The sequence below is a fragment of the Phoenix dactylifera genome, chromosome 2, assembly GCF_051530095.1.
Source record: "Phoenix dactylifera cultivar Ajwa chromosome 2, Ajwa_hap1_PhDact_Kaust_v1.1, whole genome shotgun sequence".
Lineage (NCBI taxonomy): Eukaryota > Viridiplantae > Streptophyta > Magnoliopsida > Arecales > Arecaceae > Phoenix > Phoenix dactylifera.
The window spans coordinates 36,451,317-36,477,606 of record NC_143191.1 but is presented as its reverse complement, the minus strand read 5'-3'; the positions used below and the strand labels follow the sequence as shown (position 1 = coordinate 36,477,606).

General features: G+C 41.2%; 1 protein-coding gene across 2 annotated transcripts; it reads left to right on the top strand.

Annotated features, from left to right (window-relative positions):
- Nucleotides 1-14,732: 14,732 nt before the first annotated feature.
- LOC103701493 (GATA transcription factor 20-like) lies at nucleotides 14,733-26,244 on the top strand. Of its 2 annotated transcripts, XR_015975423.2 has the most exons (8): nucleotides 14,733-15,541; nucleotides 15,665-15,751; nucleotides 15,855-15,967; nucleotides 19,844-19,972; nucleotides 20,499-20,604; nucleotides 23,942-24,013; nucleotides 24,654-25,861; nucleotides 25,999-26,244. XR_015975423.2 is itself a non-coding variant. In XM_008783565.6 (7 exons), the coding sequence occupies exons 1-7, from the start codon at nucleotides 15,125-15,127 to the stop codon at nucleotides 24,231-24,233; spliced, it is 993 nt and encodes a 330-aa protein (XP_008781787.1). In that variant the 5' UTR covers nucleotides 14,734-15,124; the 3' UTR covers nucleotides 24,234-24,643. The 2 variants fall into 2 exon arrangements, 1 of the variants encoding a protein (XP_008781787.1); XM_008783565.6 differs by lacking the exons at nucleotides 24,654-25,861; nucleotides 25,999-26,244 and adding an exon at nucleotides 24,165-24,643 and having other exon boundaries at nucleotides 14,734-15,541.
- Nucleotides 26,245-26,290: the final 46 nt, after the last annotated feature.

The window sequence follows — 26,290 nt, the reverse complement described above, 5'->3', positions numbered from 1 at the left end:
CACTGAAGGCCTTTAAGTCCTTCACTCCTAGCTCTTTGGTTAGCTTGAGCCCGGCGACAAGCGCTTCGTACTCCGCCATATTATTGGAAGCGGGAAACTCGAGGCGCAAGGCTTGCTCGGCGACCACCCCCTCTGGGCTGGTGAGGATAAGTCCCGCTCCACTACCCCCCGAGTTTGAAGAGCCATCGACATGCAGAGTCCATGTCAAACTCGGGGTCGGCTCCGTTGGTGGCTCAGGCTCGGGCTCGACCTCGTCCGGTATGATGCACTCGACTATAAAGTCTGCGAGCGCTTGTGCTTTGATCGCCGGTCTGGATCAGTACTCGAGGTCGAATTTCCCGAGCTCGATGGCCCATTTAGTGATTCGGCCCGCACGGTCTGATCTCTGCAAGATCTGCTTGACCGGCTGATCGGTCAGTACGGCCACTGCGTGGGCTTGGAAGTAGGGTCGGAGCCTTCGAGCTGAGATGACCAGAGCATAGACAGTCTTCTCCAGCTTGGAGTATCGGGTCTCGGCGTCCCTCAAGACCCGGCTGGTGTAATATACTGGCTTTTGGAGTTTACCCTCCTCTCGGACCAAGACCGAGCTTACTGCTACAGGGGAGACAGCTAGATATAGATAAAGAAGCTCTCCCTGTTGAGGCTTTGTGAGCAGGGGAGGGGAAGCCAGTAGATGCTTGAGCTCCTCAAAAGATTGCTGGCATTCGTCCGACCACAAAAAGTTCTTCGGCTTCTTGAGGGCTGCAAAGAATGGAAGGCAGCGCTCGGCCGAGCGGGAGATGAATCTCCCGAGGGCTGCGACTCGGCCTGTGAGCCGTTGTACCTCCTTGACCGTCCTGGGAGGCGCCATCTCTTGGAGGGCTCGGATCTTCTCTGGATTGGCCTCAATTCCTCGTTGTGTAATGATGAAGCCGAGGAATTTGCCGGAGGTGACCCCGAATGCACATTTAGCTGGATTGAGCTTCATCTGGTACTTTCGGAGTGTGGAGAATGCTTCATTGAGGTCGGCTATGTGGTCTTGCGCCACCTTGCTTTTCACCAGCATGTCATCCACGTAGACCTCCATGTTTCGGCCTATTTGGTCTTTGAAGATCCGGCTGACCAGCTTTTGATAAGTTGCCCCGGCATTTTTTAAACCGAACGGCATCACTTTGTAGCAGTAGGTTCCCCCGTCGGTGATGAAGGCTGTCTTTTTCTCATCTTCTGGCGCCATGCGGATCTGGTTGTATCCGGAAAAGGCGTCCATGAATGCCAACAACTCGTGACCCGAGGTGGAGTCCACAAGCTGGTCGATGCTGGGGAGTGGAAAGCTGTCCTTCGGGCAGGCTTTATTCAGGTCGGTGTAGTCCACGCACATACGCCAGTTCCCGCTGGCTTTCTTGACGAGGACCACGTTGGCGAGCCACTCCGGGTAGGATATTTTCCGGATGAAGCCAGCCTCAAGGAGCTTGCTGACCTCCTCGGCTGCTGCTCGTTGTCGTTCAGGGGCGGCGCCTCGCTTCTTTTGTCGCACGGGCTTGCAGGTCGGCTTCACCTGAAGCCGGTGGACCATGACCTCCGGATCTATCCCCGGCATGTCTGCAGGCGACCATGCGAAGACATCCATATTGTCCCGTAGGAAGTTGACGAGGTGACTCCTCTCGTGTTCGCCAAGGCCAGAGCCGACCTGCACGGTTAGCTCGGGAAAGTTCTCTCGTAAGGGAACTTGAATTAACAACTCACCAGGCTCTACCCGCTCTTTCTGGGGGTTGACCCGTGCCTCCATAACTTCAGTTGAAGGCTGGTCAGTTGTTGGGGCAGGTACCTCGGCTGGTCGTCTTGCCTCGTGGGTCGCTAGGTAGCATCGCCTTGCCACCATTTGGTCCCCTCGAACTTCACCGATTCCCTGGCTGGTGGGGAATCGCATCAGCAGGTGGTGAGTCGAGACCACTGCTCGGAGGGCGTTGAGTCCTGGCCTTCCGAGGATGGCGTTGTAAACCGAGGGCAGGCGTATTACAAGGAAGCTCATACCTACGGTACTTTCACGAGGGGCGAGCCCGGCTGTGACCAGAAGGTCGATCTCGCCCTCTACTGGGACTGAATCCCCAGTGAATCCAACTAACGGAGCATTCATCCTCCGTAGTTGCTCTTTTGTCATCCCCATTTTACAATAAGCACTAAAATACAAAACATTCGCCGAGCTTCCATTATCAACCAGGATGCGTTTTATATCAAATTTATTTATGATCATGGAGATGACCACGGCATCATCATGGGGAGTTTCAACTCCCTCTAGATCATCATCTGAGAAGGAGACGGCTTCAGAGGTGCGCGAGCGCTTCGAGGAGGCTTCTTCCCCTGAGGCTTCCCCAGCCGAGGTCCCGCCTCGGATAGTGTTGATGACGCCGGCGATGGGCCTGTTGGCATTTGAACCTTCAGGCTGTGCTGCTCCTTCGGCGGGCTTCTTCCCTTCACGCCGGCCTTGCACAAACCGATCGAGCACCCCTCGGCGGATGAGTGCTTCGATCTCATTTCGGAGCTGGTAACACTCCTCGGTATCATGGCCGTGATCCCGGTGGAAACGGCAATACTTCCGGAGATCATGCCGGATTCTGGTGTCTGGCTTCGGAGGTGGGAGCCGGATGCAATCCCGACTCTCAATCTCCATGAGGATTTCAGCCCGAGGAGCATTGAGGGGAGTGTATTTTTCATACCTCTCCTCGGGTGCACGAGCCCGTAGTGGGAACCTTAGGCGGAGTGGTGACCTCTGCTGTGGCGGTCCCCTCAGTCGGGGTAGACTCTTCGGGCAGGGCGGATTCTTAGCTTGTCGCGGAGACGGGCTTCTGGGCTGGCTGCGCTCCTCGCGGCGTCTCTTCTTGGGGTTCTGCTCAGTCCCGCCCCGCCTAACTACCACGGCCTCTTCCGCCTTGGCGTACTTCCGCGCCCGAGCGAACATTTCGGTGAGGTCCGAGGGAAAACTCTTCTCGATTGAGAAGAGGAACCTGTAAGACCGGGATCCAGTCTTTAGCGCTGACATGGCGATTGACTGGTCAAGCTCCCGGACCTCCCATGTTGCGGCGGTAAACCGGTCCAAATACTCCCTGAAGGACTCTCCCTCCTTTTGCTTAATGTCTAGGAGGGAGTCGGACGTCCGTCGCTGGGGCTGGCTGGCGGCAAAGTTGCCAGCAAACTGTCTGCCGAGCTGCTCAAAGGAGGAGACAGTACTCGGCTTCAGCCCGGTAAACCACAGCCGGGCTGGTCCTCGGAGTGTCGCCGGAAAAGCCTTGCACATCATGGCCTCCGAGGCTCCTTGTAGGGCCATCAAGACCCGGTAGCTTTCCAGGTGGTCAAGGGGATCAGCCTTGCCGTTGTAGGGCTCCACCTGGGGCATCTTGAACCGTAGCGGAACCGGTTCATCTTCGATCTCCGGGGAGAAGGGTGACTTCGTAGTGAACTCGAAGTCGCCGTCACGTCCTGATTTTCTCCCGTGGAGTGCCTGGATTTGGCGCTCCAGCTTCTCGACCTTCTTGTCGAGTTCGTCATTCTGGAAGATCGCTGCAGCGGTTCGTTCGAGCGCAGGTTGCCCTGGAACCGACTCAGCTTCTGAAGGCTGTGGCCAGCCTCCGTAGCCCCTGGCTGGGTGCTCTCTCCAGAGGGAGGCCTGGACTTGGGAGTCCTGACCTCGAAGGGGAAGTCCGCTTGTAGGGGGCTCCGGTTGAACTGGAGCCGGAGGAGGCGGTGCCGTTGGGATGCCCCTGGGCTGCAGGCTTTGGACAGCGGTAGCCAGGGCCTTCACCTGTTGCACCAGGGCATCAAACTGCTCCGGCCGAACTTGATGAACTGACTCAGCCGGAGGTGGTGAGTTTCGGACGGAATGCTCAGGGCTGGGTGGAGGACGTCGAGAGGCGTTGGAAGCCCCTTTGCTTCTTAGCTTCATGGCAGCGAACTCGGTCCCTTCCTCTAGCGCCAACTGTTGCTGGAAATTGGACCCGGGGGCCGCCGCGAAGCCGGGGAAGGAGGAGCTCCGCTGCGGGGAGGGCGGACGGCGGTGCGCCGGCCGGCGGCGTCCTCCTGGAGGCTGTGGAGAGTGGGATGAGCGACGAAGAGGGCGTCCTATCCTATCCTGCAAAAAGAAGCCGGTGGCCGGGCTCTTCGGCGCCGGCCCTCCGATGCTTAAGTCAGAGGGGGCAAATATGTGGAGAGAGCAAGCCAGAGATATGTGGAGAAGATGAAGAGGATATTGTACTCAATTGTGTCTGTGCTGTTTACCTGTGTTCCGGTCCTCCCCTTCTTTCCTCCCAGGCTCCCTTTTATAGAGGGATTTTATGTTGCCCGGGAGGTGACAGGGAGTTTGTCCTCTTTTGTAATAATTGGGCACGATTTGGCCCATTAATGGCGTAGTGGAATATGAGGCCGAATCAGACCGGAACCAGGGAGTTGTCACGGTCGATCGGACCTGTTGGAGTGGTTGAACCGCCGGCCGTGGTAGGCCCGGGGTCCATGGATGGTAAGTGCATTTATTACCGAGTGAACCGGCGGTCAGGGAGAGCCATACGCTTTGATGGTTCAGTGATCCGGAGATCGTCTTGAGCCGTGTTCATTAAATGGCTGAGTGCATCGGAGACTTGAGGGGGTCTCATGCATTAATGGCAGGTCGTGCCAAATACCTGCGGAGATCTTATGCCTTGACGGCTTGGAGATAGCGGCAGGTTGTAGTGGAGTTATCAAGTCCCTCAGGGGGTTAGGCAGGGGTTGAACATCTGGTCAAGGCAATCGGCTCGGCAGGGGTGCCGAGCCGAGCTGGTCGCCCAATGGGGCGCCCTGTGGCGGGGTCGCTTCTAATGCTTCTGGTCGGCGCCCTTTGGTCGAGCGCCTTCTAGCCGAGCGCCTTTATTTCGCGCTCTTTCCTCTCTGGTCAGCGCCCTCTAATCGAGCGCTTTTCTGGTCGGCGTCCTCTGGTCGGCTCTTTCTAGCCGAGCACCCCTCTGGTTGGTGCTCTCTGGTCGGCACCCTTTGGCTGAGCGCCTTTCCGGCCGGCGCTTTTCGGCCGCGCGCCTCCGTGGCGGTATGACTTGGGGTTTTTCCCCCAACATGTGTAATCATCTATTAATTTCTTAGACGATTCATGGACACATACAAACATGAATGAAAAACAAATTGCCCAATTTTATTTATTAATAAGTGTCAAATTACAAATTTGTGCCCCAGATTACAAATATGCGTCAGCCACGTTGGCTTCTAGGGCATACTTCTAACAATCTCCCATTTGCACTAAAGCCAATCAGACATGTATTTAAGTCCTATTTTCTCAAGATGGACTTCTAATTTCTTCTGACTCAGCTGCTTAGTGAATGGGTCCGCCACGTTATCAGTAGAGTCTACTCTGCACCTCTACATATTTTTTTTCGAGGTAGTCGCGAATTAGATGAAATCGCCGCTCTATGTGCTTGGACTTCTGGTGAGACCTCGATCAATGAATGAACTTCCAGCCCTCCCCTGCTGGTCGGCTAACATATGGTGTCCCATGCCAATAGGTGGATACCACCTCTATCTCATCGCCGCCCCCAAATAAAACTACGGAACAACCCGAAAGACTTTTGGGTGTACTTTTGTCTCACTCCACTCCACTCTACATAGCTTGTACTTTTAAATTTTTTATTGTTTTATCAAAGCTCGATCTAACTTACGCATTGGAGAATTTTCTACCAAATTAGATCTGCCAACTTTTGGTGTTTTTTCTTTATGCTCGTGGATTGGATTTTTTTTGCTTCAGGCCGACCTTCTAGTCCAAAAAAATGACAAACCAATCCATCGTCATTCACCAATTCATCTGGTCTTCTCAGGTCGGTTTTTTTTTTTTTTTTTTGTGGCAACAATTTTAAACAATGACATTGTAATTCTTAGGACGCTCCACATTATCTTATCAAGATAAATAATATAAAAAATATATTATTATTATTATTATTATTATTATTATAGCGAATGCTTGTACCACGAGCATTGCACGCCACCTCTCTTGTATCTTCTTTTAAGAAAAATATTTTCAAAATTAAAAAAAAAATCTCAAAATTTCCTCCAAAAATGATGTGATGATCCAAAAAATGTATTACTTTAGATAATGAAAACTTAAGGGCAAAATAATCTTGTTACTTTCCAATTATTCTCCATTATTTCTAAACAGTTATTTATTTTCGTGTTTACTTTAATTTTAAAATTTGAAAAACTATTTGTTGAGACAAATAATGATTTCTGTTTTTTTCATGACTGGCCAATAACAGTTTTGATTGGTGACAGTTATTATGGAATAAGGAGATATTTAAATTGTTGGTTCCGGTACTGCATGGTGCCTGCATGACGTTTTCCTTTGGTCCCAAGCTTTCGACCTTTTAAAAGTCCTAAACGAAAATCTTTCTGCTCCAAAGAAAAAATGTTGGCGCAAAAATCAACTCTCTCGTTCACTGAATTGATTCACCCCAAATGCGGCCCAGTTTGGACCACAAATTGGTCCTGGGTTCCGTTTTTTACCCTGTTTCAGATGGCAGCTCTTTCTCATTTCTCTTAATTCAACGCGTCCCTTTCGCGACTATTCAAACGTTGGGACTTGGGAGGCGGCCATCAAACCACCGACCATCAACGCGATGCACCGATAACAAGCTAATTCACGAGGATAGAATGACATAATTGGATGGCCTCATGAGTACTTAAGTCTGATCTAATAGCCTTGGAGTTATCTTGAGCGGAATGCATGGCTCCCATCAACCCTTGATTTGGTTCGTGTTAGGTGGTTGTCAAATCCAACCATCGTGCATGTCAAACCTATATCATTCAATCTTTTAGATATCAGGTGCAATGGATTGACAAGGTTCATTAATTGTGAAGCTTGACATAACATTACTAATGCCTTGCATTCTACAAGGGATTAATGGGATCCGCGTGCCTTTCAAAGATAGGGGTTTTGTGTTCAAACTAAAGAAATGTTTGCTGGAGTTTTCAGCCATGTGTGGTTCGTGAATTATTTCTTTCAAGTTGAAATCTTCTATGTATGTACATAAGCTTCCAATAAATATTTTCATAGCCTTTTAGAGTTTGTTTCTTGATGTGGAGCTTCAGATGAATGATCTTCTTTTGAGGATAGCTGAAAACTTTCTTCTTTTTTATTTTCTGAAATTTTATCAGTTAAATTTAAAACAAATAAATTAGTCAGCTTTTAACTTAACTTTTTTGCATCATCAAAATCAATCATTTAGGTTCAACAAAAATAAAAAAAATGAGATAATTTTAAAAAACAATGTAGTTGGCTCCTCGACACCTAATTCTATATATTTTTGGAAATAACTAATTCCTTCACCAAGATGCTTTATCCTATCATTAAAAATAAAAACTAATTGCTCTTGTGGATACCTCGATCTCTTTAAGCCATTTAGTTCCATTGCATGTTTAAATTCAAAACTATTCTTAAAAGATACTTATAGGATCTTTCAGCATCAATGCAAATTTTTGGGTGGGGGGGATAATTGAGGGTTATCTTTCCAAGTAGAAAGAAAGAAAGAAAGAAGGAAGAGGGAGAAGAGGGAGGATGCTGGTTGGCGGTTGGTGGTGGGTGCCACTGAATGGCCTTATTGAAGATAAGACTTATTGTTGCAGGGACCACGAGATGCCAAAACCGGGAGCTGCACCAGCTGGCTGATGCTAACTGCCCGCGCGACGCACGAGTCTTCTGTGATCCCAGTTGAGGCCTCGTCAGATTCTGATCGGCTGGCTGACGTAGGGGCGACCTTTGATGCGATGTAAGAAATGTCGTCACGTCACCCTCACGTGGCTGACGTTTAGCGGATTAATAGCACGTGGGCAGGACGGCAAACCGGACCCACACGCGGTTGCCGGAGGATTGTGGGTCCCATCATGTGGACGGGACGCGCCGAAGTGCGCTTTAGGTCAAAAACTGGTCTCCTGTCTTTGAAGCAGAGCGTTTATAAAAAACTGTTTGCTGTTTGGTAACTACATTTCTAAAATGCTGTGGCACTTTAACATATGTTTGGAAAACAAACTGTGAAAGTACTTTTGTGTGACAAAATGGCCATAAAGTATATTACCAGTATTATATAACAGAGCATAATAAAATATAATATGTATTAATACATAAATATATGATACAGTATAATATTAATATAATGTAATATAATATTATTATAATACAGTACTATTTATAGAATAATAATTTAATATAATATTAAATTATTTAAATAACATATCAATGTATTATGATATAATGTAATATAATATTATATTTATAGTATAATATAATAATAAATATATAAAATATTATAATTATTAGTGTAAATTAATTTTTCATCCTTCTAATGACCATTATCTCTCTAATAAATAGAGAGAAAGGAAGAAGAAGATTGAGAGGGAAATGGAGAAAGGAAGAGGCGGGATAAGGATTTTGGGGAAAAAAAGTGTGATTTAAATGGGAGTATTTTGATCCAAAAAATAGCTTTCCGACAAAGCTGAAAACAACATTTTTGGAAAGCTCCCGAAAATTTTACCAAACACCATTTTTTATCTAAAAGTATTTTTAGAGGACCAGAAAGTGCTTTTTGGCCCTCCAAAAGCTCCCCAAATATAGCCTAAATTGTCAGAAAAAGTTCATCATTTAAGATATATATATAATGATTATATATATATATATATATATATATATATAAGGATACCATTTCTGAGGCCTACCTTTTTGAGAGAATTTTCCCATTGTAGCTCTGCAAAATTATTATTATTATTATTATTTTAAAAAATAAAAACTAATGTATCATAAATAATTATTAATTATAAAAATTTCAATTAGTAACTTGTTGAGCAGAGTTATTAAGTGTTAGCACAAAAGGTTTGAGTTGTGTACTATGCATGAGAGGATGATTGTTGTTTTTTTTTTTAACATAGATCATTGGATTGCATTTTGTACAGCTTTGATTACATTTTGAATTCATTTCTACACTTGTCTTAAAACAATTATTATATAATCTAATGGTGGATTTATATAAAGAAAGGTGAAACATTCTTTCTCGTTCAAAAGATACAACTTTTATCCTTCTCCTTTGGAGCCGCCTCCTATCCCCAGATTTTTAAAAGCCACCCATGATCTATCCCAAGATTTTTACATGCCACCTATAGTTTTTGCATTGCTGCGTCTCAAATATATCAGAATTTGACATGGGTGATGCATGCGAAGTCAGAGGACAATGAAAAATAGAGAGACTGCAACGTAAATATTGATTTTTTTTAAAAAAAATGGGCACCCCAAATGCTTTGCGAAATGTAAGTCATAATATTGTCCGGGGAGACGGGTAAGTTGCATTGCTTGCGACGTGAGAATGATTTATTTTGAACAAGTCTGGGGATGCTGTCAATCCAATCCCATACACATTGGGATTTCGGATCTAACTTTTATTCCATGTCCAATTCATTGAAGAATCAAATAGAGTTCAGATTAAGGTAATAAAAATAAGCATTGGATTCAAATTAGGTCTAGGAACCCAACGAATATCAAATGTTTTATCTTAAAAATTCAATCAAACTAAAACAATCCAGGATTTTTAAGAACTTTATTAACGAAACATTCAATGCATGTTTGAAAAATAAATTATGCCAGCAATTATCTAACAAATAATTATATAATAATGATTGCCTAAAAATTGAAAAGAGACACTTTCAGTCAAGTGTAAATACCATAAGATATTTTAACATATCATTACATTTTATTTTATGATCTTGTAAGCTATAAAATTTCAAATGTTAAGAATTTAGAAATTGAATGATATATAAATAACTAATGTTACATAATAATGTGTGTATATATGTATACTTATATGTACATAAGAAATCAGGCAATTACGCAACTTTTATTTTTTGGGTAGTATTTTTGAACGAGGTTCCGAATTATTGCATAATGGTATCAGAGCGGATTTAGTTACTGACTTATGTAGACTAGAGGATATTGTAACACGAGTCCATTTAGATTAATCACGAGTTAATTGTGATATTTGTAGTTGGATTTTAATAAAAAAGCACTAAAATATAAAATTAAAAAAATATAAATAATATATTTTAGCTAGTTTAGTTGGATGAGGTCTAAACTCTTGTAATCCATCATCGACCATATGTAACTTTGATCGGCTGAAAGTAAAAAAAAAAAAATATAAATAATATTTCTTTACCCTTTTTTTTTGATGAGATTTCAAGCTCTTGCAGTCCACCGGCCACATGTAACTCGATCGGCCAAAATTTTTTGTTTGGGAGACAGCTTAGCATGATCGATGCACCTTCAACATCATCTCAGCTGGACTGCAGTATGATCTGAAAGCGCCACTTTGGTCCCCATATTTGATGTACATAAATCACCGACTCCACACTAAAAGACAAGATGGGTGACGTAGAGAGATTCTCCAGCCAAGGACGTTCAAGTACGTGTCATTCCCAGATTTGCCACCACACAGCGGAAAACATTGAACCCAAAAAAAAACGTGACATTCAATGTCCGTAGTCTGACACGACAAGGACTCAAGATTCGGTGAATGACACAAAAAAATCGGCTCAGTGTGAACAAACGATTATTTCGTCCATGGTGTTGGGTAATCGAAAAACCGAGCCGCCCCCGAGGATCACGTTGCGAAGAAAGCAAAATAACTTAGAAGTCCTCTCCAGTCTTTCGAACTTTGCGACAAGCAAATTAAGGTATCTGAGCTAATTCCACCCATATTTTCCGGTTATCTTACGAGGGAAGAAGGACAAGCGGGGATGAAGATGAATTTTCCAATTGTTCTCTCTTCGCTAGATTTTTTTTTTTGGGATTGGAAAGAGGGACCTATCTGCACTTAGTCATAAACTTCTTAATATTTATGAGTGCATCATACTAGATTCAAACAAGAAAGCTTTGCCTGTCCAGCAAAGAGACATAACAATCGAATCAATTTGGTTCCTGACCAGTCAATGAGTTGTTTCAGTTCGTATCAATTGGAGCATTTGATAGGGGTTATGAATTGCTTTTGTATCAATATAGCTCGAGAGAATGCTAGTTATCATCCTCATCAAGCAAAATAGGGCTATTGCTTGGTATATGTTAAATATGCCCCCTTCTTTCTCGATGTATTGATGCCTTATTCTTTTGAGGTTAAAGATACATCGCTGCCTTACAAAATGGCTATAGAAGTCTTTCGTCTATCTATTGCCTCCTCCTCCTTCTCCTCCTATTCCTTATTGGTTATAAAATGTATTGCCTTTAATTTTTGAGTAAGTTTTGGGCACCATAATCAATCTATATTATGGAGAAATGCTAGGATGTTATCGTTGCTTGCTGCGTAGGAAGCACAAAGAAATCTTATTGCTAGAAGATGCACTATATGAAAAAATAGAGTTATTTAGAAATATATTAGGAACATTAAATAAATAAGTTTTTTGTATATTAGTTCTTAAAAAACTTTTATATTTTAATATTAATTATAACTTAGTGCTTATACATCTCTTACTGCTTATACATCTCGGAGGTTGGCCAGATAATAATAAAAATAATAATATTCTATTATATTCTTCTAATAATATTAATTTCACATCATATAGATATATTCTCTATAGTGTTCACACTTCGACAATATTTAACTTATACCTCTTCATTGTTGGTTCCTTAGTGGCCAAAGTCTTGAACTAGACAATGAAGCGAGCAAGAAGAAGCCAAGTCCAAATAGACCTGTTTATCAAGTGGGCTTAGCTCCATCCAAGATATAACCAAAATCTGTTAGGCCCAAGCCACATCCAACACCTACTTGGCTCAGTCTTTAGGCTTATTTTTTTAGGCTCCAGCTGATATTTACTTAGACTTTGAACCAGGTCTTGAACTTTTTTATCTGTTTATTTAAAAAAATATGGAATATTGAAGGAAAAATGGGAGAAAGGGAAGAGGGAGAAGAAGGAAGAGGACAAAGGAGAAGGAGGAGAACAAAGGACCGAGCTCGAACTGGACTTACCAAAGCCTGAGTTTGACCTATTTCGCAAGCGGGTTGATATTTTAGGCTTGATCCAGTGCACCAGACTTAAAATCTAGGCTCAAGCCCATCAAAATACTTCGCACGTGAGCAAGCGGAGCATTCTGTCCGCTCGTGAATAGAAGTAGCCCCAAGTCTCATTCACTATTAAGCTAAAGGGTGTTTTTTTTCTTTTCCAACCTTGGGTAATCGGTCAATGAAAATTATCGAAAAGAATGATTTGTATAAATGGAGAACTTTACAAAATTTTCATACAAATATGAAAAGGTAGAGATTACTATGCGTACATAAAAAAAATTTAGGGACTAAGCTAAACAAATCGTAAACAAATTTATATCCTATTGGTATGAAGTAACCAATATATCATTCTTGGAATATTATGACCGTCCCAAGTCGATGCAATTTACTGCATATTAGAATCATGGTCTATTTTGACTTTATAATTTATTAATTTAAATTTCTATTTATTTGGTTGAGTTGTAGAAATTCATAAAATCACTTAATTAATTGAATTGAAACTTTTTATTTTTAATATACTTTTTAAGTCTGCAGTCTCCATCTCCCTATTAGATCTTTTCATTTTCAAGTCTTACTTGTTTTGTCTACCAATCACCTCCCAAGAAATTCAGCATTCAAAAATCCAAGAATTATAAATTAAGAAACAACACGTTGAGGCACTCTATAGTCTTTATGGGCCCTCCTCTAAAATCAAAATGCACTTGAAGTAGTTCAAGCTTTGCTGAAGTGAGAGAAACAATGGGCATACCAACTAATTTAAAGAATAGAAGTGTATTAAAATTAGATGTAATATCATCACAATCAGTCTACTTTGCATATGATTGCAGGCATTTATGGTGTTTTTTTTTTTTTTTGCTAAGACGGATGGATCATATCTAACGAGTATGGATGCACCCAATAAAATGAAAATACAAAATACCTCGGAGTGCCAGGAGCAACTCTCCATCTCCAGCTCATTAGGTACTACTGGAGTTACTGGCTACATAAGCAGCCCCCCAGTTCGCAGCTCCATTATGGTGCTTTCTCTCATGAATTAAGGTCACCCCTAAGAAACCTACATCATTGAGTGACAATGAAAAGGTGGCTACCAGGCTTGGTTACCATGGAAGGGTGGAAATAACAGGGCTTTCCGGCTTCTGAGTATGAGGACATATTGGACGGCCCTTTGGGCAACCTATGGCACTGGGGCATTTTGCATCCCTAGTTGCTCCTCTTCATCCCCATCCTCTCCGTGGGTTGCTGAAACTTAATTTTGTTGGCTCGATCATGATAGGCGGCTTATTCTAGCGGGTTCGAAGAACTTACCAGCTGATTCAATCACTAAGTTTGAAGGGGATTCTGCAACGCTATATCTTGGATAGCCCAAAATTCTTCCCACAATTCTCTAATCCCTTGCCGCAGCAAATTGAACTTCTGATTTCCACACCTACTTCTTTCAGAGTTCATCATGTTTGCAAGAAATTAAGCAAACTCGGTGGCAGATTACTTATCTGGTTTGAATTCTTCTATTGATTCCAGATCTTCTCTGGATGCTGCTGGTTTACTTGACTTGCATCGCACTTGGTTTGGTAGTTATTTTCCTTTCCCAATTTACCTAAAAAAGAAAAAAAGAAAAAACGTTGAATTGGCCATCACCTCACCTCCATCCATTTTAATCATGCTCTGATATGCCCATAAAAAAAATCATGCTCATGATTAGATTTATTCGTGGACCTGCTGGGCCGGGCACCAGCCGAGCTTTGCCCAAAAGTTAATGCAATTTATTTTCGCTCGTGCCCAACTTGATATGGCCTTCGGGCCTATTTTTTAACCCTAAGCCTGCTCTTTAATCAGGCTTCGGGCTTCAAGCTTCTTAACCAATTTTTTCATTTTTTCAAATACAAATAATATTTAAAAATAATTTTAAAAATAATGCTATTTATGAATAATTAGATATGGCCTACAACCTATAAAATGTTTATTATCCCATTAAATTAGCCAATCAACAACAATTATCAATTAAGTCTTTAAATATGGGAAACATGAATAAACGCTATGAGAAAACAAAAATTAGGTCGAGCTGGTCGTTCTGGCTGGCCAGGCCTAAATTGGTGGCCGAAGCCCGCTCAAAAGCCCGGGGCTTGAGCGGCCCATTAACCGGCAACAAACAAGGGCATTCCCGTAATTTCCTAATAGAATAAGGAAGAATCTATTACAATTTACACCTCCAAATTTGCAATCGAGATGTATAACGTAAACCTGATGTGTCAAGGTAAGGTGTCAATCTTCCCATGGCGCGACGACTTACCGAACGGCAGTGAATTTTATGTCTCCGCATATAAGTTTCTATGCACGCGAGCGCACGCTAGGTCGAGTCGAGATCGTATGAGTACGAGCGGTGACGTCATGACATCTCGTGTCGAAATTTATGTGAGGACGGTGCCTTATAAGTTATAAATTGCCGATATAAAAGTTTTACGTGGGACGTCAGATCTGCCGTCCATGGGTGCTCAGAGCTCCACATGTTTCACTTGAATCCAGGAGAGAAGGACCCGCGCTAAAATGATCGGTCAAGATCTTTCTGAAAAATCCCTGGACGGCAGATCTGGCTTGTAAATTTCTATGAGTCTATCTTAATTATTCCCTCGGGCGGGCGGCTAGGTACGATCTGGTTTTAGGAAACGGGACGGCGGATCATATCAACCGCATACAAATATTTATAAGCGCATCTTCATGTAATATTCTTATGCCTACCTCTTGTGAGTCTTCTCCCCTCTATCCTGCCCAACCCCCGCTCTCTCTAATTCTAGGGTTCCCTATTCGCCGATCTCGGTAACCAATCACTGATCGCCCAATCTAGGATTTCTGCATTGGCTTTTCTTTAAACCCAGTCCGGAAACCTTGATCGAATGCGGTTTTGGAGGAGACTTGCTTCCGTTTTTTTGATTTCCGAGGAATCAATCCATCCCACAAATATATAAAAAAATCCGAATTCGGTCTGCTTTTTTGAATCAATCTTCAATTTGTTGATTTTTTGTTCATTTCTTCTATAAAAAGTTTCTAAATTGGGTAAAGGATCGAGAGTGAGGAGAGAGAGAGAGAGCGCTTTAGGGATGAGCGAAAACCCTAACCCACCAGTGGACGTGAAGCCGGCGGCCGGCGGCCGCTTCCCGGGCCATCACATCCATAAGCCGGTGGCTGCCCACCATGTCCTCCCGGTCGTGGCGATGCCGGCGCAGGTAGACGACGGCCGTGGAGGCGGCGGAGAGTCGCAGTTGATTGCCGCTGCCGACGCGCAGGCTCTCCAGCAGTACGAGGCGGCGGAGCACCACATCGGTGTCGGTGTACATGGGATGGAGGAGGATCGGGATGTGGCCGGGGATGGCGAGGGCATGGAGACGGATGGTCTGGTTGATCCGAGCAATATAGGGGACCCTCAAGCGGTGATTGCCCACCAAGTTGGTGGCAACCAGCTCACACTTTCGTTCCAGGGTGAGGTCTATGTGTTCGACTCCGTCTCCCCCGAAAAGGTGACATTTTTACCACATCTGATGTTCTATACTCGTTGTTTCATTTCAAAGGATCAAACCTTTCCAATTTGGGTACCCTTTGAATATCCCAAACCATTTACTGACTTCCTATCAAAATTTTAGGTTCAGGCCGTGCTCCTGTTGCTGGGAGGGCGCGAGATGAACGTTGCTTTAAATTCTTTTCAATCATCTCCCCATATGCATAATAGGGTATTCTTTTTTTATTTATTTTTTTTGACAAGCTTTTCCTTTGTTATACTGTCAATACTTTGGAAGTTTTTAATAGGTACTGTTTGCTTTTGATGTTCCACAGCGCATAAACTTTCCTCACAGAGTCGCATCGCTGATGAGGTTTCGCGAGAAGAGGAAAGAGCGAAACTTTGACAAGAGAATACGATACAATGTTCGCAAAGAGGTTGCCCTCAGGTAGGAGGACTTATCATATGATATAAGCACTGCTTTCATTTTGCATGTATTTGTCAATTCTTTTTTCTTCAAGCTACTTATTCCCCCCTTCCTCCTCCTCAAGCATCTTCATAAGCTGAGATTTACAATTATGAATGAAAAATTTGCATATGCAGAAGTTCACTTAGGCTATATTGATGCTGATCCCTGGGATCTAATACGTGGTTTACGAATTACTTAATAGCATGCGATTGGCTAGTAATTTGATTATGAAATAAATTCTGAGAAGCCATCTTTCAGCAATGGCTGTCATTAAATATATTAAATGGTTAGTAGCATTTTATTATTTGAAGAGCATGTCTCTCTATGATAATGTCATATATGTATGTATGTATGTATGCAGTTAGGAGGAGATGATGCTTGATATTAGGTGAACAACTGTTTACCAAGTATGAGGACACATATGGCAAGAAAATCCTATTATATATTTTTTAAAACTTTATGCTAATTATTAGGTATCTCATACTTTTACATGTCTAACTTTAGATTGATGTGAGATAAAGATTGTTGATCATCATCTTTCAAATCACCATCACATGCTTCTTGTGGTTAAGCTAGAAATTAGATCTTGAAGATTCTGATGGAATTCCCAAGTTGCACTTTGATGCAAACCGTATGTCTAGGAGGACAAAAATGCAAGAGCCAATACCCTACATGTTTATCTTGACGTTCCATGTCTTCATTAGGAGTCCTGATAGAGTTTTTGACAATATTGAAGACAGAAAGCTTCCTTTCTTGGAGGCATGCACCTACACACGCACACACACACTCTCTCTCTCTCTCTCTTCTATAACCATAATCATCCAGCTTTGTTCAAATTATATAGGTTTGGCTTTATAGATTGTCATCCGCCAAGCATTCCTCCCAAGCTTTTTCCATGTTTGCACAACCTCTATTCATGTAATTTTAGGTCTTTTCCTTTTTTTCTACACCCTTCAACACAAATTCAGTTACCACTCTTTGCTCAAGCACTTCAGATTGTCGTTGTATATGCTTATTAGTCATACCATATACCACTCCATCACTTTGTCTTAAATTAATGAAACTTCCCCAGCTCCTTCAGCATGCTTATTCCTTTCTTTAGCTGTCCTAGTTTTACTAGATGTCCAGCTCAACACAGTTGATGCAGGTCTTGAGCCTAGATGGAGGAGGGTTAATGTTAGGTTGACAATTAGTTGTAAAAAGCATGTTAAAACATAAGATGGCTTGGAATTTCTTATTTATATTATATCAAATTTCTGGGTTGATATGATTAGAAAATTTATGGCCTTGATGGCATTGTGGTTTTGTGGTTTCTAACGCACTTTTTTTTTTTTTTGGGGGGGGGGGGGTCTCATTGAAGAGCTTTAGGGTTTTAGGGACAAGTGACCGATATTTAGGAATTGAGTGGATTTGACTTTGGCTTAGATGGAAATTATCTTTGCGAGTTCTTCGTTTCATGAGAATAAATAATCAAATTTATAGTCAGACTATGGTGCATCTTAATTCTTAAATTTGGAAAAGGAGAGGTCTTGCATTTTTGGCAAGGTTAACATGGAAATCTATTGGATTACAGTAATTGGTTTGTTGAATGCTCATGGAGCCTATTGGTAGGATTTGAGGGATCAATGGATATACTTTTCTTGATGGACATGAAACTCTATGACAAACAGTGGTGACTATAAGAGAGGGCAACCAAGCAAAGGTTTTATCCTAAAACGTTTCTTAACAACTGGCCTTCCCTTTCCATATATTAGAGGCACTGGCCATTTCATACCAGATTTGACACTAGGGCTGCAAATGCACTAAGATGTTCGTGAACTTGCCAGGCTTGGTAGCTATTTCATTCGTACTCTTTTGAGTAGAAAATATGCAGAGCTTTTGTTACATTTAAGACTTGGTGTATAAACAAAGTTCAACCTAGAAAGAGATCGACTTTTATCGCTGAACATAGATTTGGTTTGTTTGCCAGCCCCACTGACATGCGAATCAGTACAGGTGAGTTAGCTCAAAGCCTGAACCAAGCTTGTAAACCTTACTTATATGATTGATAGCCAAAGCTTGGCTTGGCTTGTTTGCAGCCCTATTGGAGCCTTGGTTCTAAGTTTGATAGGCATGCAAAGAAAGGAACAATGCATAGTAGAGAAATGCATGGGTTATCACTTAAATCTGTTTGCATTATGGTTGCTGCAACAATAAAACATAAGCCTCTATGTTGTTTCTTTTGGGAACCTTTTCCCTAGTCCTAATCAGGGCTTGTTATCCATCTTCGTGATGCTTCACCTAACAGGCTGGATCATTCCCTTGAACGCCTTGTTTCCATTTTTGTTGTTATTTTCTACCTTCATTTTTTAATGCTTCAATTCTTAATTATCATTAAGTTGATAGTGTTTTGGAAGATGGTTGCTCAGAGATGCTGAAATTGCATTAATTTCTACCTACTAAAGAGGTTCTTGCCTTGGTTTAGTTTGGAAATTATGTTTTTGTTAGTTTCTAAAGGAGATACTTTCGTGGATTTACTTTGCCAGATAAAATATCGGCATTTCACCAACAGTGATATTCAACTAAGAGCGAAAAAACTCTTACATCGCTGATTTCATTCTTACATCAACTTGATTACAAGATGAGAACCATTCTTGCACTTCTAACAAAAGATATTGAAAAATGTTGTTACTTTAAAGAAAATGGATATCTATAGAGCTCTTTATAGATAACCATGAAAATAGCTTAAGCACATCCCCATAGGCTTCAAAACCAACACAAATAATAATCTGTAGAAAGGAAAATGGACTTGAAAAATTATTAAAGAGATTGCCTCTGAAATAAATCCAAAGGTTATAAAAAAACTCAAGTTAAAAGCTTGCTTTAAGATATTCAAATCAAAGAATTCCATTAGTGGGTCTTAATCTGCCAAGGCATTTGATTTTGAGTTGGAAACATACTTTGACCGGGAATCCTATTTTGAGGTCTAAAAGATAAATAAAATTGAAATATCTAATCTACCTTTGTATGCCTGAATGCATCGTCGAAATTGTAAAACTTGGTGACCCTAAAAGCTTTTCATAAAAGCACTCCGGTTTTGGACCTTTGCTGTGATTAATCCAAGTCTTTGAGTCATTGAATTCAGCAGATCCATGTTTCTTTCTTTTTTTATTGCATTAGGATCTGTTAAAGGAGCTTGGTTTTGTGAATACTTTTCTTTTTATCTTAGGTGTTTTCTATTAGTGATGTTCTTATCGAATGGAAGTTAGTGTCTTGTTAGGTTTGTTGATCTTTGATACTCTTATAATCTTTTGCATTGGGTTGATTGTTGTGTGAAGAAGCTGATAAGTGGATCTTTTCAAGCATAGATGTATATATGATGCTAGAAGTAATGTTTGTTAGAGAAATATTTACTTTTAATCATGATATGATGTTGTTACTAAAATGTTAAAACTTCTTCACGGGATTAGAGCCAGAAATGTTAAGATGACACTGAACTTAATACCTACTCTTCTTCAATAATAACTTATATCGCATTATAATTACCAATATTTGACTTCACAATCCAAGTCAATCATTGATTTGGTTATTTTTAAAAGATTAATGGGCACTGATTTTGATACTTTTTCTCAAGGCCTGTTGATATTGTGATTTACATTTTTAAGTTTTCTTTTTTCTCTTTTGTCATTGACTGTATTCTATTGCTGTCCATCTCTTATTTGTTACATCAAAGGGTCTTGATTTTTTAGAGGTATAGTTGGGCTTTACATTTTCTTACTATTGCATGATAAAGTCCGATGAGCATCCTTTGATGCCCTTTGATGTTACTATACATTTTCTATAGTGAAATTAGCTTCTTTTCCTAATTGATTTCAGGATGCAACGAAACAAGGGCCAATTCATATCATCCAAATCCAAGCCTGAAGATTCAACATCTGGTGTTACCAGTTGGGATACTACCCAGCAATGGGGTTCACAGGAGAATCGGCCGCCTGCAGCATCTGCGTAAGCTTTTGAAACATCATGCATCTTTGACTAGAATGTTCTTAGCAGCATCACAGATACGGCTAAACTGGGAGGTACACAAATATACTTAGACGGATTCCAGAATTATGTTGTATTTGTGGGCTTCCTTGGGCAAGTATCCATTGGTGGAGAACCAAACCTAAGCTGTTTGCTTGGATGCTAGGCGAGACCTGTCAACATCTGACATCAGTCTTGCCATTAGATTACATTTCATCTCCTGCTTCTAAAGTGCCATCCTGATGATTCACTAAATAATAATCAGTGCTTATATAATAGTCCCTTCTGAGTTGATCTTTTTTGTGACTTATGCTACTTTTTTTTTTTGTTTAAATAGGTGTTCTATGTGTTTGCATTCCTATAATTGCCTTTCGGTTTTATATGCATGCATTGTTTTGATTTAATTTTGGAACATCATAATTGCTTCCTTTTTTTCCTGATTTAGTGCATAAAAACAGTGTTATTCTTTCAAGGTCTGATCTTGAATTTTTTTTCTGTATATAATCAGATGCCATCATTGTGGCATTAGTCCAAAGTCTACACCAATGATGCGCCGTGGACCTGATGGACCAAGGACCTTATGCAATGCATGTGGACTAGTGTGGGCAAATAAGGTTGGTACTCTGGACTTTATTCTATATTTGTTCTGCTGGTAATCATTTTAAAGTTGACTTTCTATTTTCCTTTTTGCTCAAGTGTTACTGCTTTTCACTACTACGGCTTTTTTTATTGTTGCAATATGTATAGAGAACTTTTTCATGCATCTTATACTTCTCCAAAGTCCAAATTTGGATTCATATGTAGTGTCACCAAGCATTCTACTTATAAACAATTATTTGCTTTTTATAACTAGACTTCGAGCTGAATTTGGATAAAGCATTTTTGTCTTCATTCGTATAGAGCATTAATACATTGTTTATGACATCTTTATTATTAAAGCATGCATTGAGGTATTTTTTTCTAATGAAAGAGAATAGTTTGGGTAAGGCTTTGATTCAAAATGGGCCCAATTTGGGCAAGCTTCTTTAGGCTCGGTCTTGAAATCCAAAGCTTGAATGAGTTTCGGGCTGGTTCGGGCAATTCTTGGCACAACTTGAATGCATCTAGAAACCAAATCTTGACCGTAAAGCCCAGATCAAAGCTCGACTTAGTATGCTAGCTTGTGACCTAGTTTTCTATCCCCACCCTCATGGCGTGCCCTAGCTTCCTTAGACCTCACACAAACACCATGGTGTACCCTAGTTTCTTCAACCTGTACCCTATGCCTGTTCTTAACCCCATCTCTCCCAGTCTCTACCCTCTCTCCCTTGCCACCCCTACCTGCTCCACCGCCACCTTCCCATCCAACCCCCTCTTCCTCCATTGCTGCCACCTTCCCTCCACCACCTCCAAGCGTTGCCACTCTTTTGCCACATGCCCCCTCTTCTCCATTTGCTCCCTCTACCCCTTCCCCTACATCTGCTACACCCCCTCCTTCTTCCCCTTCTTCCTCGTCTTCCCCATCTCCTTCGCCCTCTTACCTCTGCCACCTTCCCACGATCCCCGATTCCCCTATCTCCTCTCTCTTAAAATCCTAATCCTAACCTTTTCCTCCCTCCCTCCTTCACCCTCCTCACCCTCGTCCCCCTGTGCTTCCACGTACTCTAGCCAAATTGGGCTTGATTCAGGTTGGTCTTGCTTGGGCTTGATTTGGGTCAGGCCCATTTAGGCTTTAAGGGCTTTGGGCTCTAATTGGGCTCAGGCCAGACCTAGTATAATTTTTCCGAGCTGAGGCTTGGAGCCCAAAAAAATTTTCAGGCCTCGCAAGGGGGTGGCAATAGGACCTGTCTTGTAGCTATCCCAAATGGAGATAGCGGGCAATAATATACGATATTATTTTTTTTGCTTTTTAGATGTGGAATTCCTAACTGTGCATATAACAAGATTGCTTGTTAAGGCGGTCAGGGCATTTATCATGTCGTAAAACCAAGTCTGTAAAAATTGTCATCACTTAATTCATATGGTCCTTTTGAAAAATATAAGTTACTGACATGTATCACTTGCATTGCATGTGGGATTGAAGAGATGTACGATTTTGATGCTCTCTGGTTGATAAGTTGGTTGGAATTATTATCACATAATAAGTCCTTGCTTAAAAATTCTATGATGGTCGATGTCATGAACCGGACATGCATATTGATGTTGGATGTATTATGATGACTATCAATTTAATAATATTATTTGGAATCGCCATCGCCATCCCTCAAAACAGAGTCATAAAGCGCATGAATTATTCTAGAATTTTCTTATTTTGCAAGGTATCATTGAACAAGCCAGTTGTTTATCAGATCCGGCTTCTTATGTAACATTTTTCGTTTTTAGTCTTGCATGGAGTCTTAATCTTTGTGTTTAGTGAAAGCTTTTTGTTAGTCGTTCTATTGGAGCTGTTATAGACATCCGTTGAAGTGTGGGGTACCTACGGGAACCCTGCTTTTTACTTTCTGCCTGAAGTTCCCATTTCATGCCTGAAAAAATACAGAGAATCATAAATGGGTGGCAAAAAAATCTTGATTTTTCTTGATTAAAGTAACCATATGCATAACCATAATCATGCAGCCTTCTCCCAACTATTCGAGGCGGCTTTATGGATCCTCATTTGCCAAGAATTCATCTCTCGGGTTACTTCTGAGTTGCTTCATGTCTTTCCTCACTACCTCCATCCTATTATCTTAGGTTTTCCATTTTCTGCTCCTTTTTTTTAAACCTTCAACACAAACTAAATTACCTTTCATTACTGGACCCCCCCCAGGTCTTCACTGTCTGTGCCCATACCATCGTATGATCTTATTTTAATCAAGTTTTCTTGGTAAGATCATCAAATGGTTGCCTCCCTTATTTAAACAACCCATATCTCTTGACCTCCAGATTGGCTATGATTTTTCCCAGGTTGATTGATCTTCACACCTTGGTACAATTGCTGTTTATTACCATGAATATCCTTGTTATGTTATTTGAAGAATAATGGGAAGTTTTCTTCTAACTGAAGACCTTGGTGAGGACAGGTCTAGGCCTTGCAGCAGAATATTAGTGTTGGCTTAAACTGGTAGAGGTTCCTTTTTTGAGTTTGGTTCGTTTGCACAAAGTTCCGGGTTCTGCAGACTCTATTGTGACGTGTTAGCATGCTATGTATATTGGAAAAGATATGTGCGCGCTTATGTATCTTTTTAATTTATGTTAGTACCATAGCTATTGCATCGACCCTTTTGCCAACTATTTGAGGTTGGCTTTATGGATCATCATTGGCCAGATATTTCTATTAGGGCTATGTATGATCTAATATCAATGGATATCAAAATGGATTAGACTAGCAATAGAAGTTAGTATAGGTATATGCTGCAAGTATCTAATTATATTTTACTGTTTTAAAAAAAATCACACATAAATCTGTAAACATCCATAACCATAATGCTGGAACATGGAATAATTTAACTAATACAAAAATAAGCCTATTGAAATTTAAATTCATAAAGGCCATCTATTTTCCATAAATGTCTCTCAGGTGTTTCTTAAAATACTTATCCTTTTGTTATATGTGCTTCATAAGTCGGTCTGTGGTAGCTAAAGACTATGGAGATATCTTTGTTATATTTTGGAGTTTTTCCTGTAAAAGCAGGATTCTTGAGCTACAAGGATTCAAAATAATTCTATGGCATTTTTCTCCTTTCGAGTAGTGTTCTCTATCTGCTGGCATTTGATGGGTTCTTGATAAATTGATGCACTTATATGTGGGTGTTGGGCCTCGGGGTTGGTTTCCCTACTTCCAGTTGACCAAAGTCCTGCTAGCCAATTTTCCTTTTAAGTGAAGGGAGACCTAAATTTTTCTGAATGCTGGACTGACTGCATGTATAGAGTCTCTGACTGTCGATAACTATGTTTGGATGCATAATATATGCACTTTTTTGGGACCTGCAGGGAATAATGAGGGATCTTTCAAAAAATCCATCTCCAACCATTCCAAATGCCTTAGCAGAACCCAAGGAAGGGGTAAGCTGTTTATTGTCACTATACAGTGTTTGTAGATTTACTTTTTCTTTCCGTGGTCCTTTCTATGTTTGACATGTTCCCTATTTTCAGAATCACTGAATTAGTTTGCCTTTCCCATTTTATTTATCTGAACTGCTTTCCCCCCCTCCAGAATAATTCTGCTGAACCAGGAGCCGCACAACCACTTGCGATGACTGCCAATGGTCATGATTCATCATGAGAAATCCTGTGCTTTTGGCATTAGGGATTCCAATGAAGATATGAATATTTAGTTGGGGAACTTGCCCCTTAATGGCTTCTCAAGATTGTAGATTATTATCATACATGTATGTACAATATTATCAGAAAATTAGATATAGAATTTTTCTCTGTTTTCGGTGATCCTTAAGACTGTAACTTTGATAACAATTTAATTGTTGTGGAAAGATTCACAGTCACACATCTAGTTTCGTCAAACCTATATGTGACACTTCACCTTGTTTATCTGAGGTTAAAAACTACCGTACTAGATCTGTGATTCCTTTCATGAACTTTGAGGGGCAGATTGCTATAGTATGGTCATATTTATTGGAGGGTATTATATGGTGGTGTGTTCAGTAGAGAATAAAACTTTGAATTTATTTGCTCGTATGGTTTTCAGGATTGCATCATCAAGTAATAATGGAAGTACCCGATAATTTTCTTGAAAGGTGCAGTTGCCAGTCACAAAAACTTGTGACTGTAAATCAGCTACAACATTCTTTTCTTCTGAGAAACCATTCCTCAATTGGGATAGCTGTCAGTTTTTGATTTGAGATATTATCTTTGGACCAACTATAGCAGAACTCACCATTGGTGACTGTGTTTGTTGCTGAATGCTTTGTGCGAGACCAAGCTTTGTGCGATTCATGGAGGGTGGAAGGCAGCTAACTCTTCCGAGATAATGGATGGTAAACCAAGCTTCTTGTGCGAGACCAAAATAGAAGCTGCTTGTCTTGTCAAAATTTGCGGTTTGGTGAAGCTGATCTACTATAAGTGTGGTATAATTCGGTGGCAAGGTACTCAAAAGGAAAACTAATGTGAAATAACATGCGACTTTAAGAGCTAGTTTAAGGGATTGATGTAGGATGGTAATGGGAATGATATGTACTATGAACTATGTTGATGACATGGTTGGACTTCAGGCCAAAATCTGTACTTTTTAAGTTAGATATGCTTTGTTCTCGTACAACTCAACATCAATTTGATCATGAAAGGAGCATATTGCTATAGATTTAAGAATTCTTTGTGCCACTCCCATGCAGTATGGACCAGGCATGAGGAAATTAGTTGCCTATTTGATTGTTTGATGCAGATTAGTTGCCCATCTTATCCATTGGACGTGTTAAACAGCATATACATGAGGGATTTGCTGCACCCTGTATCTTATCAATCTTAGGATGGGATATGAGGCAAACGTTTGCATGGGGCAATCAATTGAACAGCAAGCATCAAACCTAGTCCTATGTCATACATTGGTTGATTCTTATGAAGCCTAAGTAGACCATAACTTAAGAAAAGGGCCCATTTTCGCAGGTGGCAATCACTTGACCAGACCATCAGAAGTTTTTTCCGGCTTCTGCAATACCTAACTGTAATGGCTAATCAATCATCACCTAATGATATGAGCTTGAAAGTATGGTTGCAGTCTTCATGCTGAAATAATCAGGGCGCCATTCTCAGATACTTTGTCTCGGCATTCTGAAGTAGGCTCGTATGGTAGACCAACTTTTTTATCTCTTTTTTGACGAGGACCAAGCTGATTGCTAAACAAAAGATGGCTCGTAGATACAGATTCTCCTCCGCCTTGGGTTCTGTGACTTTCTATGGGTAAGTTCGAGGTTGTACGGATATTTAAATACGGCATTGCACTCTCACATATGGGATGTGTTTTTTAGCTCTTAGTGCTTTCAAATGTGTGCGTCGACAGCTTTTCCTGACGTAAATTAATGTGTCGGTTAATTCAGGTGTGATGTCGGAAGTGGAAGTTGTTCCCACTTTGGGACATAACATCAGGAAGCTGGGAAAGCGCCGAGCATCACCATTGCATTCCAGGGTCTAAATTAACAGCTATTATAATATGATGAAGGCTATTGTAACAGCTTCATGCCGAAACAATTACATTAATCTCATGTACTCTTGGATAGCCTACAAGTCTTGTGGACTTTCAAGACAGTTCGGAAATAAAATGGGAGAGATATTTTGGAGCATCACGCACATTGGAGTTTGGGGTTTGTTTTCAGTAATATTTTGAAAAAT